The 16066-nt window shown below is 39.8% G+C and overlaps 2 protein-coding genes across 3 annotated transcripts; both read left to right on the top strand.

Moving 5' to 3' along the window:
- Positions 1–646: 646 nt before the first annotated feature.
- Positions 647–7956, top strand: RB195_008433 (uncharacterized protein; the record flags this gene model as incomplete). 2 transcript variants are annotated; one of them, XM_064194922.1, is made up of 10 exons in its annotated part: positions 647–715; positions 3387–3512; positions 4034–4198; positions 5060–5185; positions 6301–6404; positions 6463–6595; positions 6691–6801; positions 6857–6915; positions 7176–7393; positions 7457–7956. In XM_064194922.1, 10 exons carry the CDS (start codon positions 647–649, stop codon positions 7954–7956), a joined length of 1611 nt encoding a protein of 536 aa, XP_064046066.1. The 2 variants fall into 2 exon arrangements, with proteins under 2 accessions (XP_064046066.1, XP_064046067.1); XM_064194921.1 differs by having other exon boundaries at positions 7176–7956.
- A 3684-nt stretch (positions 7957–11640) lies between these two features.
- RB195_008432 (uncharacterized protein) lies at positions 11641–13771 on the top strand (the record flags this gene model as incomplete). Its single annotated transcript, XM_013447739.2, has 6 exons — positions 11641–11752; positions 11832–11939; positions 12421–12509; positions 13160–13237; positions 13298–13403; positions 13665–13771. The coding sequence occupies 6 exons, from the start codon at positions 11641–11643 to the stop codon at positions 13769–13771; spliced, it is 600 nt and encodes a 199-aa protein (XP_013303193.2).
- Between the last annotated feature and the right edge of the window lie 2295 nt (positions 13772–16066).

Below are 16066 nucleotides of genomic sequence, written 5' to 3'. Positions count from 1 at the left end.
ATATTACACAAAACCAATGTGGTTAGACTTCTTGCGCATCGTTAACCAGTTACCTCTGTGGTCATGATTCCTATATGTGACATTATTGTCTAAAACTCTCATAATTTCTTTTCTTCAACAATTCTGGCATGAGATTCATACAGGGTATATTGCAAGATGTGATTCAGAATAGCATCCTCCAGAATGACAGCGCTGACCGTTACTAAAACTCCTTGAATTCATACTACTATTTCTTTGTTTGTTTCCTTGTCCTTTTATTCAGAATCGAGGAGTGCGGAAGACCATCCAATAACGTTCAGATGGTGATAGTCAGCATGTCTCGCATTCCGCGACGGTTGTTTTGCTAACGTCTTCCATATGTTTTCAAAGATTATTTTGTGTTATTGGTTCCTTTAGACCTTGTAATTACCCCGCATATATGTTATGCTCTGTTTTGTGGTGCGCATAGAAATAGTTTTTGTTAGGACATTGCTGTTTATTCACATCGCGTTCATAACACGACTGTTTTGACGAGTTTATGGCGGTATTTCTCTAGTGAGTGATGGTATCCGTTTGTTCCATGTAGTGAAGTTCCGAGAAAAGTAATTTCTGTTCGCAGGACTTGCCGTTCAACTTGATTAGTTTTTTTTTTTTTTCATAGGCAAAGATGCCGCGTAGAAGAAGAGGAAGACGGCGTCAGATGTATCGTTACGACGAGGAGTATGGACTACTTGAGGTTCGCCTAATGTATAGTGTTATAAGTTACATCAGATGAAGACAAAAATTTAACAGAAAAGATTTATTAAGGACCAAATGAGCATCAAATTTGAATATTGCTTGATAGGTTAGAATTTTCTCGAATGTGTAATGTAGTTATTTGCTCGTTGCGCATAATGTCGTTGCGTTGAAATGAATGCGTTGAACGTTGAATGCACCGAAATCGTTCGTTCTACAAGATTTGCATTGTTCTGGAACGAAACTGCCGTTCACGATTGCATGGGGGACTCCCTTGAGTTTAACGGAGCTAATCATCTTGCGGTTTTCGTGAGAATAATGATGGATTGGATGGCTGCAATGACACTGCGGTAGGGGGCTTCGAGGGTAATTTTGCCTCAGCTAGATTTCTTTGTAGAGGAGACGTTTGCTCGAAATCATTCCGAGACGAATAGAACGGAGATGCCGAGTTTTTGACTGGACTATATCGATCGTATCTTTGCTCGGGTAACCGCGACTTCTTTATACCAGCGCACGCGATTTGATATGTTTCCCTCAGACTTTTTTATCCTTCTTTCCCGCACCGATCGAATAGGCACCGTGGTTGCGCGAATTCAGCTAGGTACTCACCTAGGTACTAAGGAATGTATGTCTGGCTCAATCGATTCTTTCGGAAGGAAGTGACTTCTACCGAGAGCTTTTTCTCGTCTGTTTTTTTATATCTACTTCAAAAATATTTTCTCTATGATTAGAAATTATACTTCACATGTTACGGTACGGTAACAAGCTATTATGGTATGCCGGCAACCCTTAATATTCACTGCTTACTTGAGTCTTGTTTCTTTTATTTTATTTGTATCTATTATTTGTTTATTGTTTATTTATATTTTATTTTATTTCCCTTTTCTTTTACTTTATACTTTTTATCTTTTATTTTCTTGGTAAATATTTCCCAAGTCACTGTTAATTAATTGCCCAGTGACCTTAACTCATCATCAGTTCCTCTTTTCTTTTACTATACCTGCTGAATGGATTTTATCCTGTGGGAAAGATAAGATGGTTGAAAGCTCAAGCATTGAGTTCCCAAACTCCAACAAATGCGACAACGACGAATTGTTAAGATAAAGATGTTGTTCTAAATACAATTCCAACCACTCAAATTTTATTACTATACCTTTTCGTTTTTTTTTTGTCCTGACTTTTCGATGAGTGTAGAAGTTTCTCGTCAAACTAGGAAATTATCAGGTTTTATTAGTGGGACAGAGCAGAGCAAAAGGAAGATGCAGTAAGTATCAAGCAAAGAGCGTTGCGTTGCGTTTGCGTGTAGCAGTTGCTTTGCAATATGACTGCCTTCAACAACAGCTAGTATTTTTATTTATTTTCAGCTCCATAGCTTTCACGCACAGATTTGCATTTCCACGTTAACTTGTGGATGACAATGAGAGAAATCTAAAGTGAAGGCGATTCTGCCGAAACGTCAGACAATAAAATTACTTAATACGTGTACAGCTCATCAAAATCAATATGAGATCTAAAGTGTTAGACACGCAGAACACAAAGCAGCAAGGTTGGGATGGGCTGTTCGTCCATTTATGTATAACAATGAGCGTTTTATATTTTATAAAAACACTGACTTGGTCATCGGCTGGCCCCGCAATTCATTGTATAGGCCAACACGCATTCCGAAATCCTCAACGATTACGAATTCCAGTAGGAAAAAAAAACGCGTTGGTGCATCTCGAGTGGATTGATACGCCAGTGACTTTTTTATTTAATGAGCGTTTGGCGAAGGTTTATGTTAACTTCCTGCTATCAATAAGCTTAATTTTCAGTAGCTTGTGAGTTGGTGCTTTGGGGATCATACTGTAAAGGAGAAAATGCGGACATCAATCCTGAAGTTGCGGAATGTTTTCCGATGTTGATCTGTATACTGCCCACTATGATGGCCTTCTGTGTTCAGAATCAGTCAGCTGTTTGAGTGCTTAGAATGGACGTTCTACCTGCTGCTGGTCAACAGCGGAGAAGACAGCTGTTTGTCGCCGAAGTTATCTGGAGCTGCCAGTTTTTGTGTTGCAATGAGTAATGCGGCGGCTGCGGCTAGTTTGACTCGCTAGCTGCTTTCCCGCTCGGACCGACGCAATATACGTGCGAAACACGATTGCAATGTGCGCTACGGTGTTCCCCCTCCCCCCCCCCCCCTTAACATCACAACTATCCTAAATTATTATTAGCAGTTGATTATTGAAATATAAATATCCACAATTTCATTCCATCGCTCATTTTACAAAACAGCCTTCCCCATAACAGATCCTTTGTTTATTTTGCGGCCGGACACGCAGAACAGCGCTAAGAACCTCCCCTGAGATTGCATTGTCAGTTTTTCGAATCCCCCCCTCTCAAATATCCAAACCTTTCATCCTTCCTGGGTCGATTAATCGTAACCAGATTTGTCTGAGAGGATAAAAATGCTGCCGTGATACATCTGCTGGCCTCTGCAAGTCATTCCATAGGCCACATACTCTTTCATAAAACCTCAAACGATTCTGATTTGAAGTCGAACGTGCTGGCGCATCCCAAGCGGATTGGTGAACGATTGAACACCAAATGTTTTATTCTTTAATCCCTGTGTTTTTCCTTCACATTTGAAACATTTTCTTTCTTTTTGGTTGCGCTGGTTATCTTTTTCTTTGCAGGAAATAATCAAAGTGACGTCACCTCCAGGCAAGATAAAGGTTGCAAACCGTTATGTGCGTCCATCTGAGCCGATTGCTATATCAGACTGGAAATCTGTTAATCGTACCTATTGCGTTGTATGTCGGGTGAGTGGCTACAGTATTACTTCAATTAACGTTGACGTCTTGAAAAAGGGCTCATTAAATTCTACTAATCTGTTTAACATTTTATATACGTATTACATGTTATTTAATTTCGTTGCGGTCAATTACTGAGAGCACATATAACCAAATGGCGGTTACTGTAACACATTACTTCGATTATAATTATATTATTATAACACCTTTAAATCCAAAACAGAGAACATGCAATCATTAGAGGCATGTGTGCTGCTGTGTGGAATACTGGTACATGGTTTTGCAATTGGGATTATCTCCCTGTCACATAAGCCACCCTTAGGCACTGGAACACCGTAATTATCTGTGTGGTGATTACTTGTTTCAAACTCTACATGTTCTTTTTTCTAAAGGCGTTTTTGGATATCTGTAAGAGAAAGAACGGCGTGTTTTGAGCACTTGGGAATCATCAATTGTGAAAAATCGAAGCCGGGATAAAAGAAAAAATAATTCCGAACGTTAGGACGTTTGCAGTCCATTGTTTACTTTAGGAAGGCGGAGAACTTCTGTGCTGTGATGCATGCCCGGCTTCATTCCATCTTCTATGCCATGAGCCGATTATTCGCCGAAAAACTATACCTCGCGGTCGGTGGCTCTGCAATAGATGCCATCACGTCGGCACCGATGCGCCTTCACGTAAACGCAACCGCGTTTCTGTAAGTCATTGAATTTTCACATGTTGATATGCTACAGTGAGAATTCTTTTTTTTTTCTGTGAAAGTTAACGTTCACCTTTAGTGATCGCTTAATTTAAAATCAAATGGTAACATAGTAACCACCTTCATTTAATTTGCGTCTGCAAACAAACGAGAAAATTTGGGAAACGACAATATGGAACACAATGCGAATTAGTTTGTGATAGAAGCGTAGATAGACGGTAGAAGCGTACTTTATGGTAGGTTTTGAAGGCATCATGCAAAAGTTAGCTGCAGACAGAGTCACAGCCGGACGTACGGCTTCGCACTTCCGGCTCTATGATTTTGGTGACTATCGAACGCGCCAGAAAGGGTTATCGACCACCAATAGCTAGAGCCGGAACTGCGACACAGCACATCCGGCCGTGACTCTGCGAACAGCCTTATGCAGAGTTGAATCGTGGCTAGATTCGCCGTTTAACGGCTTTTTTTCTGTCTGTCTCACTAAATTGAAACTCAAGACCTGCGTTCTAGTGTCAATCTAGTCCTCGCATGACCGCCACAATCCCCTATGGTAGGATCAAAAGGAAAGGAACCACAGTGTTGTTGCGTACGCAGCTGCGCTTGAAGCGACGCGGTGAAGCGTAGAGGTTAGGATCGAGGAGGTAACTTCGCTAGCAACGTTCGTCGTCGCAGTTCACGAAGGGCCAACCTTGATTCTAACAGCTATCTCCAAAGCATCATTTCTAGCGCTTCTTTCCGCTTACGCAACTGCACCGCGCTTTATGTCGTTTTGACCCGATTATACGAGGCCCTTAAGGCTTCCTTCTCTTCGCTGCCCTCTTTTGGAGCCTAACGCTCATTTAAACTTGGATTTTTTAGATACTGAATGAAGAAGAGCACAGACTGCTAGAGCTGAATCGTATCTTCACTAGCAGACACACCACGAACATAGTCACGTTCTACGTAGCTCTTTCCACATCCTTATCAAATTGCAATGCTCGTCAGGTAAGAAAGATCGAAATTATCCTTTAAACTAATCTGATTGAAGTTTAAGTACAACTTCTTTATAGTTCAGAAAATGCATTGAACACATGCTCTTTTGATAAGATATGCTGTAAAAATCACTACTAGCATTCGTTCTATTCTTCGAAGGTACCTCCAACTGAGCTATAAAGATCAAACCGCACATCTTCGACATAATAGTTGGGATTTGGCCGCTTTGTTGCCTTTTTCGGGAAGGCATATTCTTTGATTTCCACTCAATGCCCATCACTTTGAATTGGCAATTGGATAAAACATTAATCTGCCTGCATAGTTCAAAGTATAGAAAACAGTGGTAATAGTAAGAAATATTACCAGCTTTTTTCGAGGTTCACTATCATGATTTCATTGTGGAATAAAGTTAAAGTTTAAAGTTTCTGGCGTTAATCAATCCGCTTGTGACCCGCGCCACCACGTTCACTTCAATTCTGAATCATTTGAAGTTTACGAACGTGTAACTGGCCTATACAATGACTTGCGGTGGCTATTCGATGTCAAGTCAGTGTTTTTATTCTCCCAGACAAGTCTGGTACCAATTTATCGACCTCGGAGGGATGAAAGGCTTGGTTTACACTGCGGCGGATTCGAACCCGCGTTCGATCGTGCAAGAAACGGAACCTCTAACCGCTACACCACCACGGAATCAGTCTTGAGCGAAGCGATTCATAGAATCCATACCAGTCACCTCATTCATGAAAAAACTGTTCGTATCATTCAAGCAAAATAACAGGAGAGTAGAGCGGAGCAGATTTTGCAATCCAAACGCAACTGCCAAACAGCTTCGATATTAATTCTAGGCCGAGTACTAAATTTACGATGTTCTGTGTGACGAGTCGTTACGGGCAGTTTCACAGTTATGCGGTTCGATCTTTGTAATCCGTTTTTGCTGTTGCAGTCTCCGCCGGATTTGCACTTACAACCATACATGCGACGAGCTGGACCTCCTTCACCTGAGGATGGTCCGGCTCCTCCCTATCGCACCTATGCTTATAGTTTCATACTTTTAAGAATCCCTTTGTCCATATATTTTATTTACTTGTGTTTGAATGAAAAATATGTTTTTTAATTGTTTATTCCAGTTTGAACTTCCCGTAGCCTTGCGCATAGATGGTCTCCTACCGTACCGTGGTCTTGCGCAACCACGTTATCTTGTCCTTGATCAGCCATGTACAGTTTGCAATGGGTCCGTTTCTACTTTTAGATTTTCATGAACTACAGTGTATTTACTTTTTTCGTTGTAGGATGGGAGAGGAATCACCCAGGATTCGTTGCGATTTCTGTCGTTACGTTTACCATATGGACTGCCTTCAACCTCCTCTATGTACACCTCCATCGGAAACATGGATGTGTCCAAATCACGTCGAACCAATTGTGGTAAGATTTTCCAGTATCCTTTACTAAAATCCTTATTCTTGTATGGTTAAACCCTTTGCTTTGTTTCGTTTACTACTTTTTTCTTAACAGTTTAGGAATCAAAACTACTTACCTCCATAAGTGTCACCGAACGTCGTCATCTATGGGCGAAATACGCTAGGCAAACCGTTGATGAATCTTCAATACTTAAAAAATTTCTAGACAAAGTGAGATAGAACTTGAGAAACACTTGTATGACCTTCATTAATCGTTTTTTTTCAGATCTTCGAAACTCATAGCGAGTGGAATCCGAATTACAGACGAAATGAACTCTTTGAAAAGTATGTTCATTCTGTTTGCTTGGTTTGAACTTTTCTATATTTTTGATTTCCTAATTTCCGGGAGAAATTTCCGGAAATTTTTCGGATGAAAGCTCCACTTGTGAAATTCTTTTTTCTGCGACTAGGAAAAAAAAACGCTTTCTACAGAATGCAGATTAAGTAACTGCTAAATCATGTACAGCGAAAAGGAGTCGAAAACTTCCAGGTTTTAAAATTCAAGTTAGTGCTGATGAATCGAAAATTATTGTTTTTTATTCTAGCGACACTCGCAATTCTTTGGAACAAGGCTCTTCACTGAATAACATCCAATCAACAGCCGGTGCAATCGCTTCTAGTTCAGAGGAGCCCGCCGTGTTAGTAGCAGATCGTCCTGGAATATGGCGTGATCGAGAGTGGGATTGTGAACGATCTCAGAGCACTAGCCTGAACTATAGGGATCATCATTCTCCCTCAAGATCTACTTTACATACAGCTAGAAGTCCATCTCCTGGTTTAGTTGCATCACAGCATAAATGCGTAGATTCGACTCCGTTTTGTTCAGCTGTGCTGCCAATCTCGACTTCGGGATCGGAATCTCGTTCCATTGATCGCATGTATACCATAATGTTGCCCGCCTACAACAATGTCAAAGCTAAAGAAAGGGAAGAATTACAATTTATCCACGTAGATTTTGCTCTGGACGACGACAACTGCTCCTTGGATTGCCGATCATATTCCACTTGCGAAGACGTATGTCATCGTCGGATTGACATTAATACAGGAGCATCTGTGCTTCTTGCAACGCAAGATACAGCGTCGCGATTCTCTGAGGGATACGATGACAAAAAGATTGATAGCACAAAAGTTGAATCAATGACGCACACTATACCTATGAATGTTCCGCAATTAGACACCTGTTCTATAACCTTCCACGGTTCTGTACTAAGAGCCCTTATAGAGGGTCCTGACGGATCTTCTCCGGAACACATCACAAAAAACAAATCAATTGTATTGAAACGCATGAATCGACCGGGAACACTTGTCATAAAATCCTCTCTGTAAATTTCTTTATAGGTGTCGGTACCACTTCTGGGCTGAACAGCCGCAAATTGTTGCTCCACAGCTTGGGGGTTAATTATTTGAGTGTGAGTGAGATCAGCAAAAGAAAAGTCGTTGGTGTGTGCTTAAAAGACGTAGCTAACGAATACCGATTCGAGCTGTACGTGTTTGGAGCTGGTAGCGACGCCTATATAATTTCCTTCATGGCTTTGTCTCTAATGGTTCCCACATTGTAACTGTCCTGTAGCAAACTTGATATGTTCATTGACGAAAAGTGTGGCCAACCCTGAATTGGCCTGCGTTACAGCCGCTTGCAATGGTCGTAACGGACAGCGAAGGAAACCAAGCCATGGTGAAGTTAGCACAGTTCTGTCGAAAACCTGCGACCTCTATGCTCTGTAGCGTTGTCCTAAGTTTGAGATGATTTTATGATTTAGATGATTTTAAAGCGGACATCTGCACGGTGGTCATGAATTTGACCTCTGAGCTTAAACTTCATCTGTGATAATCGAACGCACACGAGAAAAAATGATGCATTCAGTCACATCGCAAAATTACATCAAAAACTTAGTTTGAGGTTACCTTACGCTATATTATTCGTTTGGCATGTTGAAACATCTTTTTCTTTCGTCCGAACTTTCACTTTTTCTGAAATATACTGCAAGCGGGCCAAATCGACGTGACGCCTAGTGCCGTACCGTAGGGGATTACGCTCGTGGTGGGATCACCTGCTTTAATCGGACTGCAGATTTGAGCAAGGTTCCGAGTATGTGACTTAGAGAGAACCGTTTACGCGATTACGCCAGTTATCAAATCGTTTTGCCCCAACTGTATATTCGTTTTGTCATTCCTATCCCTATCATGTGCAGTAGACTTTTAAAGTTACTCTCTCAAAAAGGAATCGGAATAGTATGGATCTGAATCTACGACGCTGCATGTACATTTTCTTCTACTTGTTTTCATCCACCCTGAAGGTCAGAAAATATCAGAATACGTAAACAATATTGTACAGTTCTGTAAATTTGCTCTACATAGTTGTAAAAATAATAAGCGTTTATCTTATACTTGTCATTCTCATGTTGTGCGGGTTATATATGTTGTGTATCCGGTTACCTTTTAATCGCTGATGTTCTTAATGTATATGTGAAGCTTTCCCTTTGTTGTTTTTGTTGACATGTGATAAAATTCTCATTAATTAGTCATGTGATTTTATGAGTGAGGTTTCTACGCCGATGTATACTGATATTTTTGTTTTTTATCTATGTGTATGATATTTCACGTTACGTTATTTACCCAACTTTATTCTTAAAAGTATCTAGTCAAGAAATATATCATCTCGTTCTTGTCCTGTCAGGAGTAGCACAGGTGGGACGGCATTAGAATGGGTTAATTGATTCTTATACTGTGGTCTAGTCGGATTAGACCGACCTGTCGCTTGGTGCAGTTGCGTAGGCGGCTGCGCTTGCGTGGACTACTGAGAGAGAGTGGAGTTAACCACGGTCCCACCTCGTTTGCATCAAGCTTCGGGTCATCACTAAGTTGACACGACTATATCACACGCAGCATCTTATCTACCGTTATATCCAAGCGTGCTATAATGTATCGATTGAAATGGTGAGGAACCTTAATTTTAGTTTATGCTGATAGCTCAGAGAACTCACATTGTTTAAAACTGGAGCAGATCTCTTTGAATAGAGCACAATAATGTTGCTACCAAATGGTATGATCCTCTGTAATGTTTAGTTTCAGGTTTTTGCGAATTCCTTCTATTCATTTCTTCTTGTTTTTTTTTCCATCGTTTATTTGTGGAAGTATCATGTTCGAAGATGGACCTAAGTTTTTGTGTTTTTTTTTTCATGTGGGTCTTCATGTTGGTTGATCTTTCTTCAAAATATCGTTTACTTTCTGGGAATTTAGGATTTCTAACCTGTGTGTTCATCTATTCTCTCGAATCATACTGTGTACCACATAAAGTAGAGAGCTGAAGTTCTTCGCTTTTTGAATGTGATCTCCGAATTAATGCATTGCATTGTTATTGTTAGGTACACGGACTCTAGTAAAGGTAAAAATTACTTATGGGACTGAGGCGTTGCTATGACGATGTAATGTTAGGCCAGCAGCCTCAACCAGGTTGTTGCATGTCCCACTTGTCGCCTTCAATAGTTTTGCCATGAATGGTCGTAGTCGTAGAAGCCATTGTTATTTTTTTAATAGTTCTTACGACTTCGATACATGTCAGTTTATAAAAGTTTAGAAATACAAATATGTTAGAATGTAAGTAAGTCATATGCCTGTCTCATTCTTATTCATATCGGAACTTTTCATATGTGTTTTTTGAAGAATCTCTTTTCATTTATATCGGTATCTTGCATATTATTTCTCATTTGAGAAAAGAATACAGCACAAGCATTACGTGAATATTTGAGGTGTGGGAAGCAAAAGTTTTACTGTTTTAGTTTTAGTTTTAAAGACTGTCCTTACCATCTGTAGGGATAGGCAAAGATTTGCTCTTGCCAAAGATTTTTCCAAGAACACTGCTACTTACTGCTAAGACTTTCTTGTTATTAATGCTATATTTGGAATTGCAAGTGCACTTCTAAATCTGACTGATAACTTCGGACTCGAAAGAAATGAACATTCAGTACATCTTTCTCAAATTATCGTCTTCCAGTCTTGTAGTTGTTCAGAATTGTACAAATATGACATAGTAAGGATCTGTTTTATAGTGGGGTCGTTTATTGTTTTTGGTGTCTACCTGAAATTTCACTTCTTTTCACTTGGATGATTTTTGGCCGTCATAGAAAGAAAAATGGAATGGAAGGAAAGAAAACAGAGGAGCATTGCTTGAACTAAAGAGGACCTTTGAATAAACTTGCTAGAATAGCCCAATAGTCTGGAAGTATCTTAGAAATACGCGAATGTCATGACAACAACGACTCAGAGCTTATACATGTCCACAAGCACATATCATTGTGTATCATATCATAACATTGTGTAAACTACAGCCTGAGGATATCGTATGATATAGAGAATCCCGAAGAATATAGGTAGAACACTAGATGGGCAAGGAACAATCGCAAGCTGTAGAAGTTTTCAATTTAGTGCATAATGAGTATAAACAGTGAGAAATAAAAAACTAGAGTTTGAACCACTTCGTGAATTCCTTGTGAGGGGTATCACATATGATCTACTTTTGTTTTAAGCAAAAAAAAAGAACTCCATTAGAAGTTTAAATTGAAAATTCTCAATTTCCAACTCAAATATGCAATCGCATATTTTATCCTTATTAATAGGAATAGTTGTATATGTACTGTACTTTCTAAATGAATAAAAGATGTACTATCAACTTTAGTATTCGTTCTGTTGGCGACAGCATCATGTACGGTCGGATCAAAACAACTTCTCTTGTCATAAATTTGCATAAGTAGCCGCTGTGTTAGCCTCGCTATCTGCACTCGAGCTGCCAATATGAGCGAGAGTCCAAATTCATCCTTTCGAGAGCAGTAGTTCACACATTTCCAACAAAAATTAGATAGTTTTTCACATATTTATAATGTTGATGCCGAAATCACGTAAAAAAAGAACTGTGCCGTGGCTTTAATTTGTGTTTCGTGCACTTCGTAAAATCACACAATCCTTACACGAGATATACACGAAATTTAACAGCGCATATTTAAGGAGACGTGTATGTTATCTGAGGTACAAGCGGAGTTCCCAGAACTCACTAGCGAAGCGGAACTTCGAGCTGCTGAAGTCGTACGACCAGAAGACGTCCTTCGCCTCAACGCGATTACTCAAGGTTGGCATTGGATAGTCATTTGCTTTTTCCATTTTAAATGAAGAATATTTAAATCTACATCTTGCTTCCGTTCTTTCAGATTATCTCTGTAAGCCTTCGGCAAATATTTACGATATTGAATTCACCAGATTCAAAATCAGAGACTTGGACACTGACCAAGTACTATTCGAAATCGAGAAACCGCCAGGTTAGTTATTCTTGTGTTTTCAAAGTCAGGCCTCTTTCCACTTTTTTTGCGCCCTGGAATAAATAGAATACGTCTTCGCAGAGTTGTAGTGGAAATTGTGGAGTCTAGGTACATTCAACAGTTTCACCGGTTGCTATTTTGTATCGGGTATGGGTAAAAACTACTTGGTTTGAAATAAATAATTTTTCGTTCAAATGAAATGCTGTGAAACTATTTTTCCAGTGTCCAAGGTCATGTGAGCCTCATAAAATGTACCATTATTAATGCCTATAAACTGTTCAGGCAGACTCGCGAGAAAATATCGCAAGTTTAGTTCTATGCAGATATTCAAATCATTTTTTTGTTTGCTCAACCTTTATAATGCTGAGGCAATGTACAGGGTGTATCTTAAGAGCTTTTTTCCTCCTCACTGACATTCATTATGCTATTCATTTATTATTTAGAAAATCTAGAGACACAACATCTATTTATTCGATTTTAGAGGATGCTTCCGAGCGTGAGGATCAACCTGCCGAAGCAGCGCGATACGTGCGCTACCGCTTTTCGGAGGATTTTCTTCACTTGAAGAGGGTAAGGGAATTAAATTCTCATTAGCTCTTGAAGCGGAAATTCATCGTATCATATGCAAAGTTTGGGGTTGATGATTTAGCTCTTTCTTGGATTAAAAAAGTCAAATCTGAGAAGAGAGTAGTATAAAACTCCCTTCAAGGCTAATATTTAGCTTCCTAGAAATGCGTTGAAAGGAGGAAACACTTCTAAAAGTACACAACAGAAAGCTATCAGTGTACTTTCGCAGCGAATAAGGATGGTTGAACATTGAAATTGTACGAACATGATACGTTCGTAAAATTGGTACTAAGGGATGAAAATGTGGATCACTCGGCTTGAGAACAACACCTCGCAAAAACAAACAAATCTTTTGGTTGATGACCCAAGACGCCTTTAGCACACATCGCTGGAATCTGAACAATATCCAGTGTCAATGTCACAGTGTAACTTGGAGGTCTGTTTCAAATTTGAGCTTTGTATCCGGGATATTTAATTAGGTACTGAGCAGCTCTCTCTGAGATGTATTACTGACCCAACCATTTGAATTATTTTCTTCAACCACATGTCTATTTCGAACACTAAAAGTTATCGTGCAGCTAAGACCGGGAGTGTGCCACAGTCTTCCTTACTTTTCTTCTTGCACCTTTGCTAAATCTTCTACTCTTTTATAGGTTGGTGCAACAGTAGAGTTCGTAGTCGGGAGTAAGCCAATCAATAAATTTCGCATGGTTGAAAGGCATTTCTTCAAGGTTAGTTCTAACAGTTCTCAACGCATTTCTTTTCGCGATTCTGGCGTAGTTTTCTTGCAGGATCGCTTGTTGAAAAGCTTTGATTTCGAGTTTGGATTCTGTATCCCAAATTCGAAGAACACTTGCGAACATATTTACGAATTTCCACATCTCAGTCCTGAATTAGGTTGGTTTAGATCCGTTTAGAATCCATTTTTTCAAAAGCAGTACAACAATTCTCACTTTCAACGCATAACAAGTGTTTTGGTATCATTTTGTAACTATTTCATGGGAATCATACAGGTGCTCTAGCAATTTTCTATTCGTGGAGTCATAAAAGCTATAAAAGAAACAAGAAATATCTCCGAAATTCGGGTATATGACAAGATCTTCTGTCAAAGTGCAGTAAATAGAATATAATTTAGCTGAAGTTAGCCTTCATTTTCAGTTAAAGAAATGGTGGAATGCCCGTACGAAACTCGCTCTGATAGTTTTTACTTCGTGGATGACCAACTAATTATGCACAACAAGGCCGACTATTCATACGATGGCTGAGGACAGAAAGCAAAACATTTGTGCATCTCTTTTTGGATATATGTCTGCTCGTATATTACTTCTTCACTAATTTCTGGTCCATCTTTTCCCTGGAGTGTATTTCTCCACTAAAAGCCACATTTGAATCTTGCGCTTTTTAAATTTATTATCTCATGTTTCCCTGCAGTCTGTGATGCATCTTTATGTTATTTACGTTCTTCATAGCTTGGGGAAAAAATTGACTTATTTATTGTAGTATTCGATTATGTTCCGTCAGTTAAAATGATCTCTCTTATGCTTTATCCTCAAAGATTTTGTTTTTACAGCATTAAATATTATGCATCAAACATGTGCAGTGGATGAGCAACTAGGATATCATTTCTATTTCACGACACTCTGAAAAGAAAGACAATCACGACAAATCCACGGAAAGAAAGTGGTATCCTGAACAGCACTTTTTCGATCGACTATATACTTACAATCCGATAAAACGTCGAATTTTGACTGCCACTTAAAATTTGCCAAACAATTGTGGAAGTCGGTTTCAGCAGCATTGAATAAGAGGTCAGGAAGGACATTTTGGGGACACTTTGCAGGTCTACGTCCCATTTGTACCTGATAGTAACCGCGATCCTCGGCTGTGCTCACAAAATTTGGAACTGGAAAAGTTCAGACAGTGCGATGTTGTTCTACGGAAAAAAAAACTCCGAGGAAAGTAACAAAAACTATCAAATTTTAGAAAAAAAAAAAGACCGGTAGATAAATCCATTTATAGTGGTCATTTATTCGTTGAATTCAGTATTTATATGAAAAGTAGAAAAGTACGAATCAGATTATGCATAGTTCATGCGATATAAATATCATGTAAAAAAAACCCAAAGAACAGCCCTGCTGTTACTTGACAAAGCCTGAAAACAAGATTATTACATCGAAATATCTAAACAATAATAAGATTAGAACGTGAATATTAGAAATTCATCAGCTGAACGAAGAATCGGTAATCATTGACAACATCATGGATAATGAACACGACTGATAAGAGGACACTATACTAGCATTCTTCATTCCCGGGTTTTGCGAAGCTCTTGGGATGTGCATTTCTATGACAAGAACGTAGGGTCGTCAGCAGCTGCAGTAGTCGGGTCAAAGTCGGGACTCGATACTTGGTGCATTTCCTTAAAGGCAGCACGGAACCGGCGTAATATGGAAATCCCAGAGAATACAGTTAGAGATTACGGAGAACCTAGCGTGGCTCTGCTCATCATTTCCTAATCGTCGTAAAAAAAAACGAGGAGGGAGTTAATGAGGCATTTTTTCCTAAGAGGTGAGCTAGAACGCACCACCCCTATACACGTGCCGCATCCACGACCGAACGATCGAAGATCAATAATGCCTCCTCAGCAGCCTATTCAAGTGAAACAAATGAATAGGCTGCAGAAGGGACAAGAACGTGTACAAGGGGACTTGTTCTAAAGTACTTCATAGGAAAAAAAAAACGCCTCTCAAATGCCGTTTTTGACGACGATCAGGATCTCCAACCCGAACTCTACGGGTTCTCTGAGGTTCCCGTCAATTATGTGATACTTTGCCTTTGAAGACATCAACCCACGAATCTGGGGAGGTACGGGTTTCAGGTGGGTTATGCCTATTGGTTATTGTGGGGTCGTAGATTGTGGGAAAGAGGGTGATTCCGTCCATTTCTTCCTAATCGCCGTAAAAAGCAGCCTGGAAGATGAGGTTTCGAGCGTTCCGGGGCGCTGTTGTCTACGAAGAGTTGTATTGGAGCGCGCCACCCTTGCGCACGCGCCGCATCTTCCGTGCCTTTTTTTACGGCGATTAGGAAGAGATGAACGGAATCACCCTCCTCTCCATAATCTACTATCCCTTATACGAATACTCCACCTGAAACCCGTACCACTCCAGATTCGTGGAGTGATGCCTTTAAGCTGTTACGAGGGTCCCGCCTCGACTGCAACCCCAAGCTCCACAGCCCGCTTCGACTGCACTCGGTTACGCAGCTGGGTCAGGCTTAAAAGGCCGACTATGAGATGCTGCATATGTCTACGACAACTTAGTGGGAGAAAAACTAGATGTGAACATATCAGATTTTATAACAAATGCAACAATCCTAAGCAATTGTTCACAGAAATGAAAAAAAAATACTTAGTGAAAATGCTGTCACAATAAAATACAAGGAAAGTGAGTAACTGATGATAGAGTATGTACAATAGAGATCGGGGCAACCATTGGCTGACTTTTCCTAGTCTATTTGCTTGCAGTACAAGGCTATTTATTTCAAGGCACCTCTTAAGCCAA

This window comes from Necator americanus, chromosome III (assembly GCF_031761385.1).
Source record: "Necator americanus strain Aroian chromosome III, whole genome shotgun sequence".
Lineage (NCBI taxonomy): Eukaryota > Metazoa > Nematoda > Chromadorea > Rhabditida > Ancylostomatidae > Necator > Necator americanus.
Note: the sequence above shows the minus strand (reverse complement) of the source record. Positions and strands in the feature narration are given on the sequence as shown.